General features: G+C 44.4%; 1 protein-coding gene across 4 annotated transcripts in view; it reads right to left on the reverse strand.

The window, feature by feature from the left end:
* The window catches only part of SEPTIN7 (septin 7), a 76,435-nt gene that overhangs the window by 23,336 nt on the left and 31,751 nt on the right, over positions 1 to 21,348 (reverse strand). For 3 of the 4 annotated variants that reach the window (XM_043984782.1, XM_043984793.1, XM_043984804.1), the window contains exons 3-6: positions 20,318 to 20,420; positions 12,663 to 12,769; positions 3,445 to 3,545; positions 478 to 612 (exon numbers count right to left, since the gene is read on the reverse strand). In XM_043984782.1, coding sequence (XP_043840717.1) covers positions 478 to 612; positions 3,445 to 3,545; positions 12,663 to 12,769; positions 20,318 to 20,420 — 446 coding nt within the window. Of the gene's footprint in view, positions 1 to 477; positions 613 to 3,444; positions 3,546 to 12,662; positions 12,770 to 20,317; positions 20,421 to 20,938; positions 21,146 to 21,348 lie in introns of those variants that run through there. The other variant, XM_043984815.1, reaches the window with a different exon arrangement.

The following is a 21,348-nucleotide window of genomic DNA, read 5'->3' on the forward strand; positions in this document are numbered from 1 at the left end:
GAGTCAGGTGCTCTTTCTGCCTCCCTCCTGTTACAGGAAGTCATTTCCAATTCAAACAACCAAATCTGGAGTTTCCCACAGGGCAGTAGAATCTAGCCTCAGAATCCACATCAGAGAGCTTAAAGAGAGATTCTGTGCCACCTCTCTATCTCCTCAGAGCACTCCCATTTATTTCTATCCAGTGCCATTTTGATTTGAGAATTTTTTTTAATTCCATTGTGTAATTTGAGGCACAAAGGGATATGCCAAAAGACCAACATTTAATGGAGCAAAATAAAATATTCATTCCCTCAGCATCAGAAAGACAATTACCCTGAGAATATGGCCACATTGTGTACTGAGCAGATCTGACTCAAGTCTTATCAGAAATAGTGACTTAGGGAAGCATTATCCAAGCAGACTCACAAGCCAGCTAAAACACTCAGAAACCCACAAAGACAACGAAAAAACAACATGCAGAAGGATCGAGGTACTAACCCATGTCCCGAAGGGGCAATGAAGTACAAACAACACTGCACCCTGTTGTCTGGCATCTGCCGTCTGTTCACCCGAGATTCTGCATTCAGATAATCCTCGAATTTACTGTCAATGTAGTCAATAACTGGCTGCCAACTGAAGAATGCCAAAAGAAAAAGAAAACCATGAGAACACGTTCTATTTCTACTGCATATCTAAGCATATGTATGTGGAGATATATATATGTATAGCTGATGTCCTCTTTCCTCCATTAAGTAGAAAAGAGTATGCAATTACTCTGAGTACAGAAAAACACAAAACTAAATTCTCGATTTAACAGCCAGGGAGTCAATCAGCATTTATTAAGCACTGTGTCAAGCGAGGGGCATGCAAAGAAAACCCTGTCCTCAAGGGGCTTGCAATCTAGCGAGCAAACAAATATGCACAAACAGGCTCTGTATGTGCAGGATAAATAGAGAAGAATGAACAGAGGAAAGAATCTGGAATTAAGAAAAGTTGGGAAAGACTCTCTGTAGAAGGCTGGATTTTAGTTGGAAATAAAAGAAGCCAGGGAGGTCAGCTGTCAGAGAGCTGAGGAGGGATAGCATTTCAGGCATGAGAGAGGGCCAAAGAAAATGCCCAGAGCCCAAAGATGGAGGGTCTTGTTCCTGGAACAGCCAGAAGGCAGGGGTCACTGGCTTGAAGAGTAAGGTGTAAGAAGGCAGAAAGGGTGGAAAGGGGGGAAACAAAGGATTTTCTATTTAAACCTGGAGTAGTGGGGGAGGGAGGGAGGCATGGAGAAAGGAAGGAGGAGTGTTAGTTTTAAGATCACTGACAGCTCCCTGGAGGATGCACTTAAGTGGGGAGAGACCTCTTCATACAAGACAGCAGGTAAAGGAGAAGAGAGTGACTGGCAGAAGGCCTCTGGTGATGGAGGATGAAGAGAGGGCGCTCGAGCAATGGCCTCCATTTTTCAGGTTCTGGAGGACAGGCTAGGGACTGTGAGCCATGGGAGATTTGGAAGTGTCTTGGAAGAACCGCTGCGGCAAGTGAGCCAGGCCATCCAAGGATGCGGTAGTGGGCCCAGTGAGCACAGTTCCATGGTTTTCTCTGGCCTCAATCAGCAAAACATGAGTAGTAGTAAAAGGCAGTGGAGAGTGGGAATCGAGGATGAGGCTTGGCAGCAAAGACTGGAGACGACGAGGAGGCACTTGAGAGAAGAAGACGGTGTATTGGCCAGTTCAGAGGTGGTGGCCTAGCTAAGAACCTGAGGGAGAGCATGGTACAGAAGAACAACAACAACAAAAAGGGGAAAAAGAGAGAACAATTTTTGGGGGTTGTAAGGCAGAGGGAGAAGTAGAAAAATAATAAACTGATCAGATAAGGGAATTTCAGAGTTCGTGAATGGGGAAGTGGACAACTTGTGGGCAATGGCAAGATCAAGGGTAGGACTTTTTCTGTGTATAACCGAGGTGGGGAGAAGGTGCAGTAGGTCATGTGAGCATTTGAGGAACTGGGAGGTAAGGGTATTCGAGGGAGTAGCAATATGGTGTGTGTTAGGTATGACAGACTGAGCCAATGAACTCACTGATGAAGGAAGGGAAGGTCCCTGGAAGTTGGGAGACTAGAGCAAACAAAATGTTGATTGGGTGGCAGATACGAATTGAAAGAATCTCAAACGTGGAGAGGTTGTGAAGCTGAAGTGGCAAAGCAGGAACTTGGAAGTGGCAAGGAGAAGCAAGGAGTAGTCAAGCTCCCCCAGTGAGATCAGTGAATGGTGGGAAGGAGTCAAAGTACAGCTCATGCTAGAGAGGGAGGCGACAGAGATTGGGCCAACATGAGGGAGCCAGATATCTGGATAGTGAGAAGGAAAAGGCTGAAGATGAAAACTGGTTGGTTGCCTATGGAGCCAGCACTGCAGAGGGCCCTTGGAAGGCGCTGGTGGCTTCAGAGGGAGCCAGTGGAGATGAGGTGAGGTAATGAAGGCCAGGAAATGGGGCTGGAATAAGAGGATGACATGCCAGGGAGACATGTTCATTGTTGAAGAAGCATACATCAGTGGAACACCATGTGCCAGCAGAAAAGGAAGAATGAAGTAGATTGGGAAGAGCTACATTTGATCCTGGTGGTAATAAGGAGCCAGTGGAAGCACCTGCCACATAGAAGGTGCTTAATAAATGCTTCTAAGTAGGTGAAAATTTTCACTTTAGGAAAGGCACTTTGATGGTCATGTGGGGGAAGAGTCAGAGTAGACAAGGAGAGCAATGTCCTAGGGGAACACTATGGAAACTCAAAGGCCAGGATGAGGCACCTAACGAGAAGGGTGGGAATGATGGAGCAGGAGGAGGAACCATGGTCTTTAAATTTGGATTGTGGAATAAAATGTAATGGCATTAGCAAAACGGAAAGTTCAGAAGACTGGAATTCAGGAAAGAGATGAAGTCTGTTGTGTATAAAGGAGAATCGTCTGCACAGACATGATAAATTAAACTCATGGGTGCTGATGTCACCAAGTGAGAGAATGGAGGGAGAAAAGTGGGCCCAGGACACAGCGTTGGGGGACTGCCATAATTAGGGAACAGTATAAAGAGAATGATGCACCAAAGGAAGAAGAAGCTTATCCAGAGAGCGTGGTCAACAATGTCAACTGGTGCACAGAGGTGAAGGAGAAGAAGCGAGAAAAAGCTATTCAATCTGGTAATTAAAGGAGCATTTGGTAACTCTGGAAACAGTCAGTGGAGTCAGAAAATGGAACCAAGAGGTTAAAAGGTGAGTGACAAGAAGCAGAGACAATTTTTCTGCTGAGAAAAGAAGAGAGAGATGATAGTAGCCTGAGGGGATGGTAAAGCTAAACTGTGACTGAAAGGTAAACAGCAGTGCATGACACAAAAGGAAAAAAGCCATACAGAATAAAAAGGGTGAAAATAAGTTTCTTAGATGCCTACAAATGCATGGACCAGGGACTCAAGTGACAAAGAGCTCTCTTACCAATTACTATTGTCCACTGCATCACCAAATCCGGGAGTATCCACTATTGTGAGCAATAACTGAACACCACCTTCTTTGATTAAAACTTTGGCTTGTTCCACCTGAAAGATTCAATAGTTTAAAGATTAATGCAGAGTCAATCACTGTTGGTTAGAACAAAGATGTAAGTCAATGTGTACTGTGGGGCTTTTGAGAGCAGGCAGAAGCAAAACCAGTAAAGAAAAGCTGCCAAGAACAAGGAAAAGTCACCAAACAAGGGCTGGTCCTGTCTGTCCCTTTATGTCCAACTGCTGAATAATGGACCAGGCTATTCCTGGGGCAGTGAGTGGCCACGCCTGGAGCAATTCAAACAGCAAGGTGACCGTCTGCCAGAAATGCAAGAAGGAAAGAGCTCTCTGGATCTGGGGCCAGATTTGGACTACAACATACCTAAGATGATCTTTTTTTTTGCAGGGCAATAAGGGTTAAATGACTTGCCCAGGGTCACTCACAGCTAGTTAAGTGTCATGTGTCTGAGGCTGGATTTGAACTCAGGTCACCCTGAATCCAAGGCCAGCGCTTTATCCACCGCGCCACCTAGCTGCCCCCATACCTAAGATCTTAACAGAGTCTCCTATTAGGATTCTTCTTGTATTTGACAAATGGATCCTTCCAAGATCCACCACAATCCAAAAGTTCGTTCGGCCATTATGTATTTAGTATTTTAGAGGTTACAATGTTCTTTTCCTCCCAATGATCACATGAAGTAGCAGACATTATCCTTGGGGTCTGGGGAGACCATCCGTGTAGTTAACACCAAGTGAGGACTCACTCCTTCCTACCTACAAGTTATCTAGTTACCTAGGATAGTGACAAGTGAAGTGACCTGCCCAGGGTCACACACAACTCAAGTATGAGAAGCAGGGCTTTCTCTGTTCCTTTCCAGTTCTGTCCCTCACTTCCTTTCATTTCCATTGTATAGATGAGAAAACCGAGTAGCGTACATGCCCCTAAATCTTCCTGGTTGGACTCACTCCAGATTCACTCGCTCCCCAAGATGCTCACAATCTTGGAAAGTTCTGCAATCCCATGAATTGCTGCTCTTCTTTGGTTAGCCCAGTGTATATGCACACTGGGCCCTGGCTCTCTCTGCCCCTGGAAATGCATCAGTATGGTCACTGAAATCCCAAGGGATCAAAGGACATTTGGTCCAGCAAAACCTTGGCAAAGGCGATTCAAATGTGCTTTGAAATCATGTGTCTTGAAAGAAACTGCTCCTTCCTTGCTCCGGCCTCCCTGACACTGCCTCCCATCTCCTCTGAGCCAAACCCAACCATCACTGAACTGCACAGAGAGGAGATATGTAACCTGACCTGTAGGTGTCACAATGAGTAACCAGTAGTGCAACAGAGCCCAATCCCTGGCTACAGATAGAGGCAGCCTCCCAGGCCCCACCTTTGACACCCTGAACAAGTCACTCACCCTCCTTCCTCTCTGGGCCCCAAGGGAAATCTGCCAATCACCAACAAAATGGGGTCTACAGGAAGAAAGAGCACTAAACTTGGGGCTAGAGGAGTGCCAGCTCTAACACTGTGGGCCCTGTGGCCTTAGCAGGGGGTAGGGGAGAAGATAATGATTCTTTTTTTCTACCAAAAGTTGGTTTTAGAAAACCACTTTCTGGTATAAGCTGAGATTTGATTCCTACTTCCTTCCCAGCTGATAGGTCTATCTTATGCCTAGGCTTGTGTTGCTGCCAAGGAATTCACTAAGGGAAAAGCACCACCTAATGTGAGATAATGATTCAGGCACCACAACAGTCAGGTTCTTTCTCCAACTGGAAGGTTCTATCACCATGGGCTCCATGGCCATGGCTAGCATTTCTACAACTCCTACTATGTGCAAAGTGCTTTATAATTGTTATCTCATTTGATCCTCACGACCCTGGAGGCAGCTCTAAACTATGGCAAACAGAAGAAGTGATTTGCCCTAGGGTCTTCCTGACTCCAGGCCTACTGGCCTGTCCACTGCGCCACTTGAATCATCTGTTTTAAGCTTTTTGGCCTAACTGACAAAAGAGGAAGACATGGGTTTGAGGATCGGATCTGCCATTCATTAGCTGGAGACCAGGGGTAAAAGCACTCCCTCTGAGCCTCCACTAAGTCAGGACTGTGTGTGGAACAAGCAAGGAAAGCCACCGTCCTCTCCAAGCAGCTCCTGGGACCTCGTTACACAACAAGGCCTCTCCAGCCCTGGGATGACCTAACATGAATAAAGTCTGCAAAAAGTCAAGGGCCTCCGAAATGTGAGAGACTGTAAGTGACAGATAAAGACAAGCAAAAAGAAGGCTAATTTCACCCAAGTGTCTGTGTGCTCAAGGGCTGGGGACCCAAAAGGTGGAAAGAGACAATTCTGATCCCCATTCTTAAGCAGCATACCATCGAATGGAGGAAGAGACAACATGTAAACACTTACACAAAGCAAGCTAGGTACAGGATCAATAGGAGATAATTTACAGAGGGAAGGCTCTGGAATTAAGAGGGGTTGGAGAAGGCTTCCTGTACGTCAGTAGGCAGAGCTGAGGGAGAAGGTTCAAGGTATGGGGGATAGCCAGAGAGAGTGCCTAGAGCAGAGAGATGGAAGGCCTAGTTCATGAAACAGCCAGGAGACCAGGCTCCCTGGATTGAAAAGCCTGTGTTGGGGAAGGAGGTTTAAGAAAACTTAGGAGAGGGGCAGTTAGGCAGCACAGTGGATAAAGCACTAGCCCTGGATTCAGGAGGACCCGAGTTCAAATCCAGCCTCAGACACTTGACACTTACTAGCTGTGTGACCCTGGGCAAGTCACTTAACCCTCATTGCCCTGCAAAAAGAAAAAACAACAAACAAATAAAATTAATTTTTAAAAAAAGGAAAAGAAAAGAAAACTGAAGAGGTTGGAGAGGGCAAGATTATGAAGGGCTCTGAATGCTAAAGTGAGCATTTTGCATTTGCTTCTAGAAGGCACTGGCGTATACTGAGTAGGGAAGGTGACGTGGTAGAAAGAATACTTTGGGGGCTGAGGATGGACTGGAGTGGGGAAAGACCAGAGGCAAGCAGCCCCCCAGCAGGGGTGTGAAAAGGGCCTGTACGGGCGGGGGGGGGGGGGGGGGGGGCTGCAGCGTCAGAGGAGAGATGCAGCACATTGGATCTGGGGGATGTCTCAAAGAAAAAGGGGCCCAGGGTGACTCCTGGAGGTGGAGCCTGAGGGTGCTATTGTCCTCTACAGTAACAGGAAGGCTGGGGGACAGAAGATTATGTTTAGGGGAAAAGAATGAATTCAGTTCTAGGCATGATGAGTTTGAAATACAAAACAAATATCTTATTTCCTTAAATCTTGCTCTAAAATTAAATTTAATCTTGGGGGGGGGGGGGGGCAATGCGGGTTAAGTGACTTGCCCAGGGTCACACAGCTAGTAAGTGTCAAGTGTCTGAGGCTGAATTTTTGAAGTCAGGTCCTCCTGAATCCAGGGCTGGTGCTTTATTATCCACTGTGCTACCTAGCTGTCCCAGAATTTTTTTTTTTTAAGTGCGGCAATCGGGGTTAAGTGACTTGCCCGGGGTCACACAGCTGGTAAGTGTTAAGTATCTGAGGCCAGATTTGAACTCAGGTCCTCCTGACTCCAGGGCTGGTGCTCTATCCACTGTGCCACCGAGCTGCCTCCTGTCCCAGAAATTTAATTTTGATCAGTTAGGATATTTACCTGTTTTTAAAAGGTATTTTGGGGTTTTGGGGGAACAGGATAGTAAACTTATGGTTAATTTAATTTATTTCAAGTTCACGCGTGGCTGCTTTTTGTGACCACAACTGAAGCCACGGCCCTAGCCGTGCTCCCCTGGTAGCGGGTAACCCCAATTCTATAGAAAACTCTCAGAGTTAGCCTTTCCAACTAACAATAACATCCTTATCTGGGATGGTGGTTAACTAAGCCTCATCTCTGGCCCTCAGCAAAATTCAGTCCAACTGTTAGCTTTTTAACCACATCCCCAGCCTCCCTGGGGAAGACAGCTTCTATGTCCAGGAAAGATCCCTAGATCAGTGGTGAACACCTCGGTCTAGAATCCAAAGTAGCAAGCTTCTTCCCACCATGCACCCTGCCTTTACAAAAACCACAAGGGACAAATAACCAAACTGATAACAAAGACCCGTTGGGGGGGGATGTCACTTCCGGGACAGCCACGTCCAGTCCCTTTCTCTACCATACAGTAACTGATTGATGCTGCCTTAATTACAACTGAATTCCTGGAAAACTGGTTAGAAACAGTAGCAAAGAAAACGACAATGTCATTACATTTCACTTAGCCAGACCGGTCGACTAGGACCCATCCTATCCACCCCCACCCCCCCCACCCCCCCCCCCCCCCACCCCCGGCACTGAACACATTCTCTGAAGAAGATCTCAGTCTTTGGTCAGAGTTCACTTCCCTTGGCAGCAGAGCACACAGTGGCCATACCCAGAACTGCAGCCTCACCATGGGCTATGCCACTCTTATCAGACACTACTCCAGATCCAGTTCAACTCTGGAAAGAGACACAACCCCTAGGGCTGCCTGACACGTAAGATTCTTCAAGTGGTCTATTTAGACGGGGTGTTTTTTATTTATAGTTTACAGAACTGTGTGTCCATACATGGTCAAATCCCGAATGCTCATAACAGCTGGAGGAGAGCCAGAAAAGCAAACTGTAAACCCATGTCATTCAGAGTCCAACCGTACCCTATCATCTGGTTTTCCAAATATTCTCATGGGATTCATGGAAAACAAATTGGTTCAAGTGCAGGAATTTCAAACTTGTAAGAAATCTCTTCCAAATGGCCATTTTCCCATGCACTTTACTGCAGGGGGTCATGTTAGAATATTTTTTGGCACCACCCCAAGTCCTCCAAGATTAAATGCATAATCTCGTCCTTTAGCAAGCAACAAGGAATAGTCAGAATCTTAACTTTTCTGAAAAATAAATATGACTGAAGTTCCATTTGAATATTTATATAATTTAGTTTGCTGAAACCAATATTCTGGTCTCCTGGACTAGAGTCTTCATAACCTTTATATGCTGATTGAGACTCATTTTTTAAAACACTGCTTCAATAATATTGTTGAGTTTAAGACCAAAAATGACTCAATTTTATATACAGTCTGCAAAATACCAATATGGTAACAATAACAGCAGCTAACAAGGACTTACTAAATAAATGCCAGGCACTGTGCTAAGTGCATTACAAATAGCTCATTTGATCTTCACAATCACCGTGGGGGGTAGAGGTGCTATTATTATTATTATCCCCATTTCACAGTTGAAGAAACAGAGGCAAACAGAAGCTAAGTGACTTGCCCAGAATCACAAAGGTAGTAAGACTCAGGCAGAATTTGAACTCAGGTCTTCCTGACTCTTAGCCATTGTCCTCCTCAGCTGCTTCAGAAGTTCCAGTTAAAATGCTTAGCATTTAAAGAACACCATAATCTGCTTTTCCTGTCTGCGTGTATTGTTCCGTTCCACACACTCCCTAGTTCATACCTAAGACAGAATGGGCACAGCACTAACAGATGGCAGCTTACCTTCATATAGTTTGTCAATAAATGCATACATCCAAAAGTAATAAGACAAGAAAATATTCCATTGGCAAAAACAGGGTTTGAAAACATCTTCTAGAAATCTGAAGATCTGCCATATAATTTCCTACTTGAAACACTTTATAATTTTTAGGTACAATAGAAAAATGTTTGTGTTATTTTCAACATGAGTCTTTGAATGTGGCCAGTAACGGCAGCTTGCAATGGCTTTGAGAAAATGCCATGTTGGCTACCTGCCCACGAACTCAAACCCATGCTGCTCCGGGACCTGGACCTGGCAGCCGGCAGTTTCCTTTATCCCCTCTTTCAGATCAAAAGACTTGAAAAGAAAAAGAAAGAGCAGGCAAGCCTTTCAGAGGAACCTGGACCAGAGATGCTAAGTGGAGGACGACATTTATGGGCAAAGTCACTGGGCAGTAACAGTGGGACGGAGGAGCCCAGTGCACTTCAAAGCAGGAGCCAATCACTTAATCTGGTCAGTCTTTCAATGGGAAGGGGCTGTTTCAGCTGGAAAATGGAGAGACTGACATGCTCCCAACAAGAAGCCTTCACCCTCATGGAATAACTCTTAGTAAGCATGGCTGCAATGGTGACCACAACAACCCCAAGTCCTACCTTCCTACTCCCACTGCCCTTGGATGAAGGGGCCCTTTCAGGGTGAATGAAGAAAGCGTGCTAACCCCTGGGGTGTGATGCATGTCATAAACACTCCTAGAGGCCAAAAGGAACAAGACAACCATCTTTCAGCACATCCTGGTCACTACTAAAAAATAAACTAAAGAGCTCTCCTCATTTCCTACTTGAATGAATAAATAATTTACCAAAACTCTTACTCGCCAGAGCCCGGGGCTCAGCACTGGGAGCACAAACAGGCCCTGCTCTCACTCTAATGGGGGAGACAACACCCGGCGAAGGTCTCGGCTGCAGGACAGAGGGAAAGGTCCGGGGGTCCTGAGGGGGCAGCAGCAGAGCAGGGGCTCATTCCCCACTGGTAAGTCATAGTAGTTCCTGATGAGGAGCCACTGGAGAGGGCCTGGGAGAATGGTGACTAGCTCTGGCTTCCTTTTCCGGGCCACCTGCAGGAGCAGAGCCCAGGCTGCACCTCCCCAAGAGTGGCTTGCCGGGACAATGGCTAAGGGCCCTGGGCTGGAAGCCTGGTTCTTCCCAACGCTGTCGGGCTCAGGGTCCTGGGCTGTGTCCATCAGGCTCTGAGGGGAGCTGGGGGTCCAGGAGGTGATGGTGACTTGCCCTGCATATGTGGCCTCTGCCTCAGGTCCTTCCCTATTGTGATATCATTTATTCCTCCATTAGCATCCTTATCTGATGCCTCATCATGGCAAGGAAGAGACCATGGCTTCTCAAAGAGCACAAGAAGCAGGTTCTCTCTCCCTAAAATGCTTCCAGGACAGACCAAGAAAGGTTCTGTCCACTCTCTGTGACTCAGTTTCAAACCACATTTTCCGAGATCACACTAAACTGAGCAAAAGGAAGATGAAATTTCTGACCTCACCAGTTCCCAATGACAAAGGCAAAAAGGAGCTGAAACCTGTCTTAGGAAGAGGACAGACCAAATCACACACTTCTGAATTAGGAAGTTCTATTTATTGCTAAAAGAGAAAGTTCTTGAAGTCTTGACCTCAGAACTTTTGGCTCTGAAACAATAAGCCCCCTCAAATGTTGCTCTACACAAGAGATGAGGCAATAGTCTGGTCTGCAGAAAACAACACTAGAATACACAAAGTGTTGTTCTTATCAGCTGAGCTTCCTGGTTTAATGTCTCTCTCAGCAATTCTCCCCATTAACAATGTTTTTGACCAAGGGCAGCTTGTTGTTCTTGGTTCCAGAAAAGAGGACTGGGAGCAATGGGTGGGAGGTGGCCAAGGAGCAAAAGATGTGGCTTGATTTTAAAGAAAAACTACCTCGAAAATCAGAGCTATTCAGGTATATCTTCCAGCAAAAGCTGAGTGAGAACTTTGCCGGTTTCTCATTCAAATATGGGTTAGACCAGGTGGCTTTTGAGTCCCTTAGTCTGGGAATCTCTACAATCTTAGGGGAGAAGGGAATGTCAAGGAGGAAAGGACATGGAAAGACAGGAAAAGGAGGGATTCTAATCTCATTGAGAATAAAAGTATATCGCCTATCTCCCTACCTATTGATGTGTCCAATCCATATCCCATCTAACAAGATCCCTTTTCATCACAAAAAACAAAGACAATTTTTGGGTGAAAATCCTGTGTGAAACATTTAAGATCAAGCTCTAATTCTGATGAGAAGGTAACACTTTTTACCAGGTAATAGCAAAATGGAAGGGAAAGCCAACAGCTTTACTTGCCTGAGAGGAAACAGAACTAATTCAAACCTTAAGAAAACCCCCAAATCACTCTATGAAAGAAATATTTGCCTAGTGAATGCATCTGGGCATTTCCCAAGTTCATAAACCAACATAAGTCACTGGATATCGGTGCAATTCTGTGACAATTCAAAATGTCCCTCTGGTAGGCAGATGAAACCCACATAACCTTTCTCAGAATGCTTTTAAATGAATAAAAAAATTCACAAGACAACAATTGGAACCAATTATATTGAAAAGGCTATGAAGGAATATTATTGCGCTCTAAGAAATGACAAGCAAGATGATTTCAGAAAGGCCTGGAAAGATTTATATAAACTGATGTACAGTGAAGAACAGAACCAGGACAATAATACTGTTTGATGAAGAACTAACTGTGAGTGACTTAGCTATTCTCAGCAATACAATGATCCCGAAGGACTATGGATGAAACATACTATCCACCTCCAAAGAAAGAACTGATATTGATGGAACACAAACATGCTATTTTCACTTTCTTTCATTTTTCCTTTTATCCAAGTTTTCCTGTACAAAATTACTAATCTGGAAATGTTTTACATAATTGCACATGGATAACCCCGATCTGATTGCTTACCACCTAACAGAGGTGGGAGGGGAGAGAGGGATAAAAATTGAAGTCAAAACTATAAATAAAACGTTTACTACTTAAAAATAGATAGATAGATGAATAAAAGCCCACTATGTGCTAGGCACATAAGTTTATGAAAACAATATTAGTTTAAAAAAAAGAAATTGTTAATCAAATATTAAAAACCAAAAAAACAACCAAAGCTAAGAGAATCCCTGCTATGCAGGAAAAAAGACAATTCTGTTTCCCTCCATGGGCAATGTTTTTTAGTCATTACACAGCATTCGATATGCTAAGTCACTGGATCACTAATAAATGAGGTTCTAGCCCAAGATCAACTGGAGCTAACCAGAATGAATCGATGTCATTATGAAATGAAGGCAATATTTCCAGTTGAGGCACAACACTGAAAATGCCTTTCAAATTTCTATGAAAGAGTTTTGACTACAACTTACTATCAATTCTGAGGGAATTGTCTAGGAGAAAATAGAGTCCAGAAGGCATCAGACGTTCAATTATTTGGTTAGACATAAATTAAGAGACTCACCTCATTCTGCCCAGGAAGCAACCTTAGCAGGTATATAAGAATGTGCTCCTTGAACATCAGAAATCAAACCTTTCTCTGTGACAACAGTTTCTAGCTTTCCAGATAAATCAAATCCAAAGTAAAACAATCCAAACAACAAATGGGCATACCTGTACGGTCTTTTTAATTCTATGTGAGGGACCTGGGTACTCTGAAGAATACAAGTCTGTTAGGAATAATGAGTTGATTAATGTTGACTTCCCCAATCCAGATTCTCCTACAAGAAAACAAAAAGTGTTAGTCACTTTACTATCACACGACACAAACATGCACCTAAACTGCTTATATATACAATGAGATCCTGTCAGAGGCCTCACATCTGAGGCAGATGCATGAAATAAAAAGCACCATGAGCACCCCCTCAATTAGAGAGCAGCGTTCCATTACGCAGATCTGGAGAACCATGGGGCGGCAGCGAGGGGGCGAGGGGAGGGGGGCCCGCAGACGTGGTCAAGACCGTCCCTCCTTTTTTGCTAACCCTGTGCCCAGCTGCTCCCTCAGGTTATTCCGTCTTTGGTACATGCCATGGCATGCCATGGTGCCTTTGCACAAGTGGGGCACCCCATGCCCTGCAATGTTTTGGGGGCAATCCCCTCCCAAAGGCAGCTTTTTAGGATCCTTCAGATCCTGCAAAGGACAGGTCAGGAGCTCCTTCCTCAGCCAGGACTTGCCTGATGCCGCATTCCCTCGAGATGACAGGTATTCACTTGTTTGGATAAATACAAAGGGGGTGGAGAGGGTGCTAAAAATTCCAGTTTTAAGACCTAGATCTATAAACTTGTCTGTTGGGGCTCTAAATGTGAGTTTGTGTGGCATACAGTGGACGTACTGCTACAGGAGCCAAATAAAGCCCAATGATCTTGACATTCTTGACAGCTCAAGGAAGGAAGGCTGGCTGACAGGTACTTGCTGGAAAAGCAAAGAAAGGAGGTGGCTCAAGGAAGGAAGGCTGGCTGACAGGTACTTGCTGGAAAAGCAAAGAAAGGAGGTGGCACAGGACGACTGGTCTTCTCATATGGCAGTATCCATGATAAGCATTTGATGCAAAAAAGGAGAGGGGGGGAAAGGGACCGTTAAGTGTCCCTGTGCTAAGTCCTGGGAATATAAAAACAAGCAAGACAGTCCCTACCCTCAAGAAACTTCCACTCTAATAGAAAGAGCTTCTTTTGAAAAGCCGGGAGGTAGGGTGGAGTGAGAGGCATTTGGCAAGGAAGTAAAAAAGTCTAGGGCTCCAAATGAAGTGGAACAAGGTCTCAAGGGGCCCCTGAAATGCTGACCCGGGCTGGTATTTAGTCAGAATATAATGAGGAAACGAAAAGAGCTCACAAAGTTCCTACAGTCAGAACCCATTTCACAAACGTGTCAAACTGAGAGATGCTGGCCAAGAGAAATGCCCGTGTGGAAGACAAACTCATTTACAAGATCTCACAAGTTAGAATCAGAAGAAGCAGTGGCAAAGAAAATGAAATCTAAACAAGCAAATAAACCAAGTCATCACAAAAGCAGAGAAAATGAAATTCAGGGGAAGACAACCAAGAAGTCACATGGTTTAAAAGGCTCCAAAAGGTTTGTCCACTTTGTAACATCAATGAGAGTGCAGTTGCCACCCATGATGTCTAGATACTCTTAGAAGGAAGACAGAAAAGCAACAGGAAAAGCAGCTAGATGTATGAGAGATCTGTGGGGCAGCCCACAAATGGGAGGGTGCACTAGATCACCAAGGCATAGATTTCAAGCCAGAAGGGACCTCAGAATGAAGAAATCACATGATTTGCCTTGAGTCATTATCTGAATACACATGCTCTCTATCCACTATACCATTCAGCCTCCAATCAATTCACAAGGCACTTGAAGAAAAGTTATCAAAGGTGCAGAAAACATCTCGAACCATATTCATTTTTCTTAAAAGGGTATGGATAAAGCCAATGGTTAAGGAACATCAGGGTCTACTGAAAACAATATTCAGCAACCCAATCGACAGATACTTCTTAAACAAACACTGCATCAGGAACTCTGCTAAGCACTAGGGACACTAATAGATGGGCATCTGCCCTCCAGGAGTTCCCATCCCAATGGAGGAAACAAGAAAACGACTTGATCAGACAGACACTGGCTAAGCCCAAGGGAAGGCACTGCCATCAAGGGGGCCAGCCCAGGCCTAGTGAATAAAGGACGCCAAAAGATGGAATGAAGACCAGAGCAAGACTGGGCAGAGTTTGCAGATTATGGAAATGCATGTGAATGAAAAGAAGGAGAAACTGCCTCCTAAAGGCTCTCTTCAAACAAAATTATTCAAGATCAACTGAAAGACACAACAGCAATAAGGCTGTTCAAGAACCTCCGAAGAGACAGCCAACATGGATTTTCACCGTTACCTCCTCCACCTCAAATCACACCTGAAGAGGTGGTGGGCTTTCTCCTCGCCACTGTATCCCCTCTAAATGCAAATGACCCAGTCCCATCCCATCTTCTCAGATACACTGCCCTCTGGTATATCAACCCACTCTCTTCTCTTCAGTTTTCCCGTATCTAATGGCTTCCATTACTAGCAAACACATGTGTGTCTCTCCTCCATCTACAAAAAATCCTCCTCTGCAATTTGGAACTGGGCCCAAAGGGCTCTAGAACTGTGCACCCCCTTTGATCCACTGCAAGGTTTATATCCCAAAGACATCCCCCAAAAGAGAAAAAGACCCATTTGTACAAAAATATTAATAGCAGCTCTCTTTGTAGAGGCTAAGAATTAGAAATCAAAGGGATGCCCATCCACTGGGGAATGGCTAAACAAGCTGTGGTATATGATGGTGATGAAATATTATTGTTCAGTAAGAAATAACAAGCAGGATGATTTCAGAAAGGCCTGGAAAGACTTGTATGAACTGATGTCTAGTGAAGTGAGCAGAACCAAGAGAATGTTGTTCACAGAGACAGCAATATTGTTTGATGAACTGCGAAAGACTTAGCTATTCTCAGCAATACAATGATCCAAGACATTCCCCAAAGAACTAATGAAGAAACATAGTACCTACCTCCAAAGAACTGATATTGACTGAACACAGACTGAACATCCTGTTTTTCACTTTCTTTCTTTTTTTTCTTTTATTCAAGTATTCCTGTACAAAATAACTAATCTGGTAATGTTTTACATAATTGTACATGTATAACCCACATCTGATTGCTTACTGCCTCAGGAAGGGAAGGAGGGATAAGTTTGGAAGTCAAAGCTATAAATAAAAGTGTTTATTATTTTTTAAAAACTTCTCCTCTGACCTAGCCCACCTCCTTCAAGCTCTCCTCTGGGCTATCCTCTGCAATCAGAGCACCCCCACTTCCTCTGCTCTTACTCTCCCCTCTCTGTGTTCTGCCTGCTGCCCTGAAAGGGCTCTCCAATGTCACCGATGGCTCTTAATTGCCTTTTCTCAGTCCTCATCCACCCTGACATTTCTGCAGCCTCAATACTTCACCACCCTCTTCCTTCTAAGGTTTCATGACACTGCTCTCTCCTGACCTTCCTACACACCTATCTGGCTGCTGGGGGTCTTTACCTAGGTCATGCCTACCAACTGTGGTGATTCCCCCAAGGCTCTGTTCTGGACACTCTTTTGCCTCTGTTCTAACTAGCTCATGTCATCATGGCCCATAAATTCAATTACTTCTGTAAGCTAGTGCCTACTATGTGGCCAGGCACTGTTGCTAACTGCTCTACACATATTATTTCATTTATCCTCACTACCATCATTCTGAGTTAGGCAAATAGAGGTTAACTTAGCAGTCTCACAGCTGGTAAGGAGCCCTCCACTCCCCCACCCCCACCCCTAGGACCTTACCTTCTACCACTAGCCAGCTGAGGGCTGATCAGGAAAGCTCACCAACACTTTCTGCCATTCAATTTCTCGTCTACAGAACATGGGACATCGAAGGTCCCTTGGGGACAAGGCCAAGCCTGCTTTTACCCTTCAAGTTTGTATTTGTAATGCTGACATTTCCTAGAACCACCAAATATTCAAAGGGGCCAAAAGTCCTCAGAGAGGAGAATGAGCAATCTCAGCGTTTTACAAATAAAGCAACTGAGGCTAGAGTTACCAAAGAATTTGTCCAACCGCTACCAGAATGATGAGCCAACCTTTTCACTGAAGCATAGCTTCAAAGTAACCACTCATGCTGTTTTCTAAAAATTTTAGCCTGAAGATGACTAGTATTGACAACCAGCAGAAAAGAAGTTCAATTTCAGATAAATACCTCTGAATTTTTGTCCTAGTAATTGGGTTGTCACAATTGAATTTAAATAGGAAAAGCAGACATTATAACCCACTAAAATTACTGAGCAATAAACATGTTTAAGAGATGAGTCACAGAAAATAGTCAAAAACAATTCCTGTCTATTTTGTTCTCTATATTGCGAGTAAAAATTTTTGCTCACTCAAAAAAACGAGTGAATTGTTTTATCTTAACAGAATTATTACATTAAAAAGTACAAATCATTCCTCCAAAGCAATCTTTCAAACATGTAGTTTTACTGAAAACATTAGGAATTTATTCAGCTTATTACTTTATTGGCTACAGCCAGGGAAACAAAGGCATAAGCAGCTTTCATCTCAAACCAAAATATTTTACAACGAAAATGTCAAGGAAAAAATCTCTCTTATTTAAATGGACACTTAATAGATGGGGAATGGAGGCCCAGAGGTTAAAGTCACTTGCCCCAAGTCCCTGACCCCAAATCATAATTTTCTGTGAGCCTCCCCTGTAACAAATGAGCCTAGCCCAGAGTCCAACAGAAGCAAATGTTGCCAAGGTGAGGCCCAAACACAGAAGCATCACCCTGCACACCCCCACCCCCAAGGGCCTCATCATCACGTCCCTTCAGTGCTCTCCTACTATCTGAGGCAGGATCCAGATTCCTGGGCCAGCTCTCTGTCCACTGTGCCACAAAAAGAGGCATCCATCTCTAAATCAGCATAACAAAAGAAGGGATCAGGAAGGATACCCAATAAGAGAACAGGCCTAGAGCAGAGGCTTCAGGGCAGACAGGAGTCTAAGAAGAGGACATTGTAATGATTGTTTGACAATCAATATCAGCGGCAGCTAGGTGGTACAGTGGATAGAGCACCGGCCCTGGATTCAGGAGGACCTGAGTTCAAATCTAGCCTTAGACACTTCACACTTACTAGCTGTATGACCCTGGGCATTGCCTCACCAAAAATAAAAAAAAAGAAGAAGAGGTGAGGAAGGACTTTACTGTACACACGGAGGTACAGAGTTGAGGACACTGTATGTCATTTGTCTCTAAGATAGAACCCATATAGATAAAGAAGGGTATACAAGCAGCCTAGGATGGGGGAGGGATGCTAGAGCCCAGTTGTGCTGGGCTCCACAGCCAAGCTGCTGCTCCTAAAGCAAGCAGAAGTCATTTGTTGTTTTAATCAGGGAGTGAAAGGGACAGGCCTCTCCCCTTAGAAAGCTCCAGTAGGTACTTAAAGAGAAATAAATGGGAGATGGGAGACAGAATGTCCAGAGACCATCCAATCAGGAGGTCCAGGAGAAAGGGATCCAAGGGCCCAAACTAGGCTTGGCAGCCCTGAATGGGGAGAGGGAGAAGATGGGAGAGGTCAGATTGCAAAGGGGCAGAAAGGAATATGAAACACTGTATTGGGCTTGAAAGGGGGACTCCCAGAAGCCTGGAATCTAAGAAAAAAGCCCTCATAGCCGACTTCCTCAGCACCCACCCCCCTCTCCACAGCAGGTTCCTCTCTCATCAGCCAGGACCAGGAGAAGGCTGGATGTGAACAAGCAAATAAGGGAAAGCATGTGGCTCGGTACTAATCATCTCCTGTTTTTTTTTATCAAAAGATAAGATAATGGGCCTAATTACAGAAGGTGACTTTGGGTTAAGCACCCGACTGTTCTACAAACAACTACAATCCCCTTTTCTAGAAAGATGCCCCTAGGGGCAGCTAGGTGGCGCAGTGGCTAGAGCACCGGTCCTGGAGTCAGGAGTGCCTGGGTTCAAATCTGGCCTCAGACACTTAATACTTACTAGCTGTGTGACCCTGGGCAAGTCACTTAACCCCAATTGCCTCACTTAAAAAAAAAAAAAAGATGCCCCTGGAAGGGACCTATTATTACAGATTCCAAAGGGACAGTGTGGCTCAGGGGATAAAATGCTGGACCAAGTCAGAAAGACCTAAGTTCACATTCCACCTCTGACATTTATAAGGCCAAGTCAGTTAACCTCCATGAATATGAAGTGAGGTGTGCCAAGGGGGGGTGTGCCACACTGCAGAGAGGTAGGGGCTGGAGGCAGGAAGACCAGAGTTCAGACCCCACCTTAGACACTTACTAGTTGGGTAACTCTGGACAAACCTCTTGACTTCTCTGAGCCTCAGTTTCCTCAACTGTAAATGAGGGATAATCAAGAGCCCCCACCTCCCAGGCCTGTTGTGAGGATCCAGTGAGAAAGTATTTATTAGGTGCTTAGCACAGTCCCTGGCAAAGAGGAAGTGCTACATAAATGTGTGCTCCCTTCCCTTCCCTACCCTGAAACATATTCAAACTAAATGAACAACTTCCCAAGAGCCATTTAAATGATTTTCTTAAGCACTCCTATGATGAACCCAATATAATTTTATTAGAGTGGCAGTGCTTCATGTTTTAAATGTCCATTTTTAGAAGAAGGAGCTTGTCAAAGAATTCTATGAAGGGGCAGCTAGGTGGCGCAGTGGATAAAGCGCAGGCCCTGGAGTCAGGAAGACCTGAGTTCAAATCCAGCCTCAGACACTTAACACTTACTAGCTGTGTGACCCTAGGCAAGTCACTTAATCCCAACTGCCTCACCAAAAAAAAAAAAAAGAATTCTATGAAAGAGAAGACAGGCCAGTGGCATGATGGGAGCAGTCCAGAAGAGGGGCACCCCATCCTCCATACCAAGAGTGGCACGCCCCAGATGGGCGTCCTCAGCCTCAAGACACCACCTGAGGATGGTGCTGGTTGGCCAGCTCTCCTGAGTGTTATACCTCTATGCCTCTTTTAAACAATTTTCACTGTCAAGAACATGCCAAACAAAACCCTGTGTCCATGACAGACTACATTAGAAAATTATTCTAGTGAAGGTGCTCTGGTCTTTTCTGAACTTGTTCCTTCCCAGACTACAACTGAGAAGTTCATGAAGAAAGGAAAGAGAAGAGGCTGAGAACCCTCCCTCCTTGGCTTCACAGCTGTGGTCTGCCAGCCACCTTCTGCTCTAGACAGACCCTCAAACCAGACCCCTTAGCACCCAATGCCCACTGGCATATCCACTGATGGCCTTTACTGCTCACTTTCTGCTGGGGACATCTACCAATATGATGTATGGAGTCAGGACTGTCAGCCCAGACTAGTGAGCCGCCATGCCCCAGCGGAGATAAAATGGGACCCCAAAGGTTTGAGTACACACAGTGAACAGCTCCAAGGACAGACCGCTACTACCCCTGCTGGCCAGAGGGGGCTCAGATGAATCTTGGGCGATCCTCTGGGGTAGTGCAAGTGTCTTATCCATTCATGACCTGACCCTTGGGATGCCCATGGGTTCTGAACAGTCAATTCTTTCACCATCTAGTTACCTTTTCCCCCTCCTCACTGATACAGTTCTCTACTAGGAAGCTTCCCTTTTAAGCATTAGAGGGAATACTGTGGAGGAGATGTTTATACATATTTAGTCTAAGCTGAATAGCTTAAAAAGTAAGAGAAGCACAGAGCTTACTTTTAAGGGACAAAAAAAACACCTTACCTACTACCATAAGCGTGAATTCAAACCCTCTCTTCACAGATTTTCTGTATACTTGATTTGGGAGATTCGCAAATCCCACGTAGCCTTCAAGGTTCTTCTGTTGCTGTTTGTTGGTTTTGTTGGGTTTTTTTAAAAGAAAGGGAATAAAATTCGTCACTTAAAAAAATGTAATGCTATAAATTCCTAATTCCCTTCCTTACAACTATTTTTGAAAATTATATGGCAAATCATTCACAGCAAATCACACCAGCTTTTCATATCAAATGGTGGAGGTTAAAAAAAAAGCACTTATTCGAAAATAGCACCAACAGCCAGGATGAATTGAATTTCAGAAAGCTCATTTGAAATATTACAGCATTAAGTAATTAAGTATAAACACCTGAGGATGGGGGTGGGGGATAGGATGACAATAAGATTAAAGAAACTTATCTCAGACCAATGATTTCACCTGACAAGCCCTGAAAGTTAGTAACAGTAAGATTTTGACTGAACAAAAAGCACGCTGCTAAAATTGTTCACAAAATTTTAATCCGTTTAGAATAATTTTTCTGTCCCTTTAATTATCCAGTCACTTGGCTCACAATGGCTCGTTCCCCACAGGGTACTTTTCTTGAAATTTACCCTAGTCATAAAGGGAAATCAAAGCACTGAATTCTTAACAATTGTTTCTCATAAAATTGTGCAGCTTTTTACAGCCAATGTCAAGTTAGCAACCCTGGTGAGCAGCTATGCTGGGACAATGACTTCAGTCTGATGTTTCGGAAGGTTCTGTTGCCGTCATCTTCAGGGAAATCAAATTTAACCAAGTTGCAAAGCCAATTTTATCTCAACTTGTTAAAAAATCTTCAATCATCTCAAGTGGGTGCTTCAAAGTAGAATTTGAATACTCCTAAAGGATTATAAAAATAAATGTGATCTTTCACTTAGCCATCAGTGATAAATTTTTCATCCTGGAGGCTTAAAATGACATCACACTGGTTAGCTTTTAGTCCTACGACTGACTACATCTGACCCAACTTATTGGCATACTT

Source organism: Dromiciops gliroides, chromosome 1 (genome assembly GCF_019393635.1).
Source record: "Dromiciops gliroides isolate mDroGli1 chromosome 1, mDroGli1.pri, whole genome shotgun sequence".
In the NCBI taxonomy this organism is placed as follows: domain Eukaryota; kingdom Metazoa; phylum Chordata; class Mammalia; order Microbiotheria; family Microbiotheriidae; genus Dromiciops; species Dromiciops gliroides.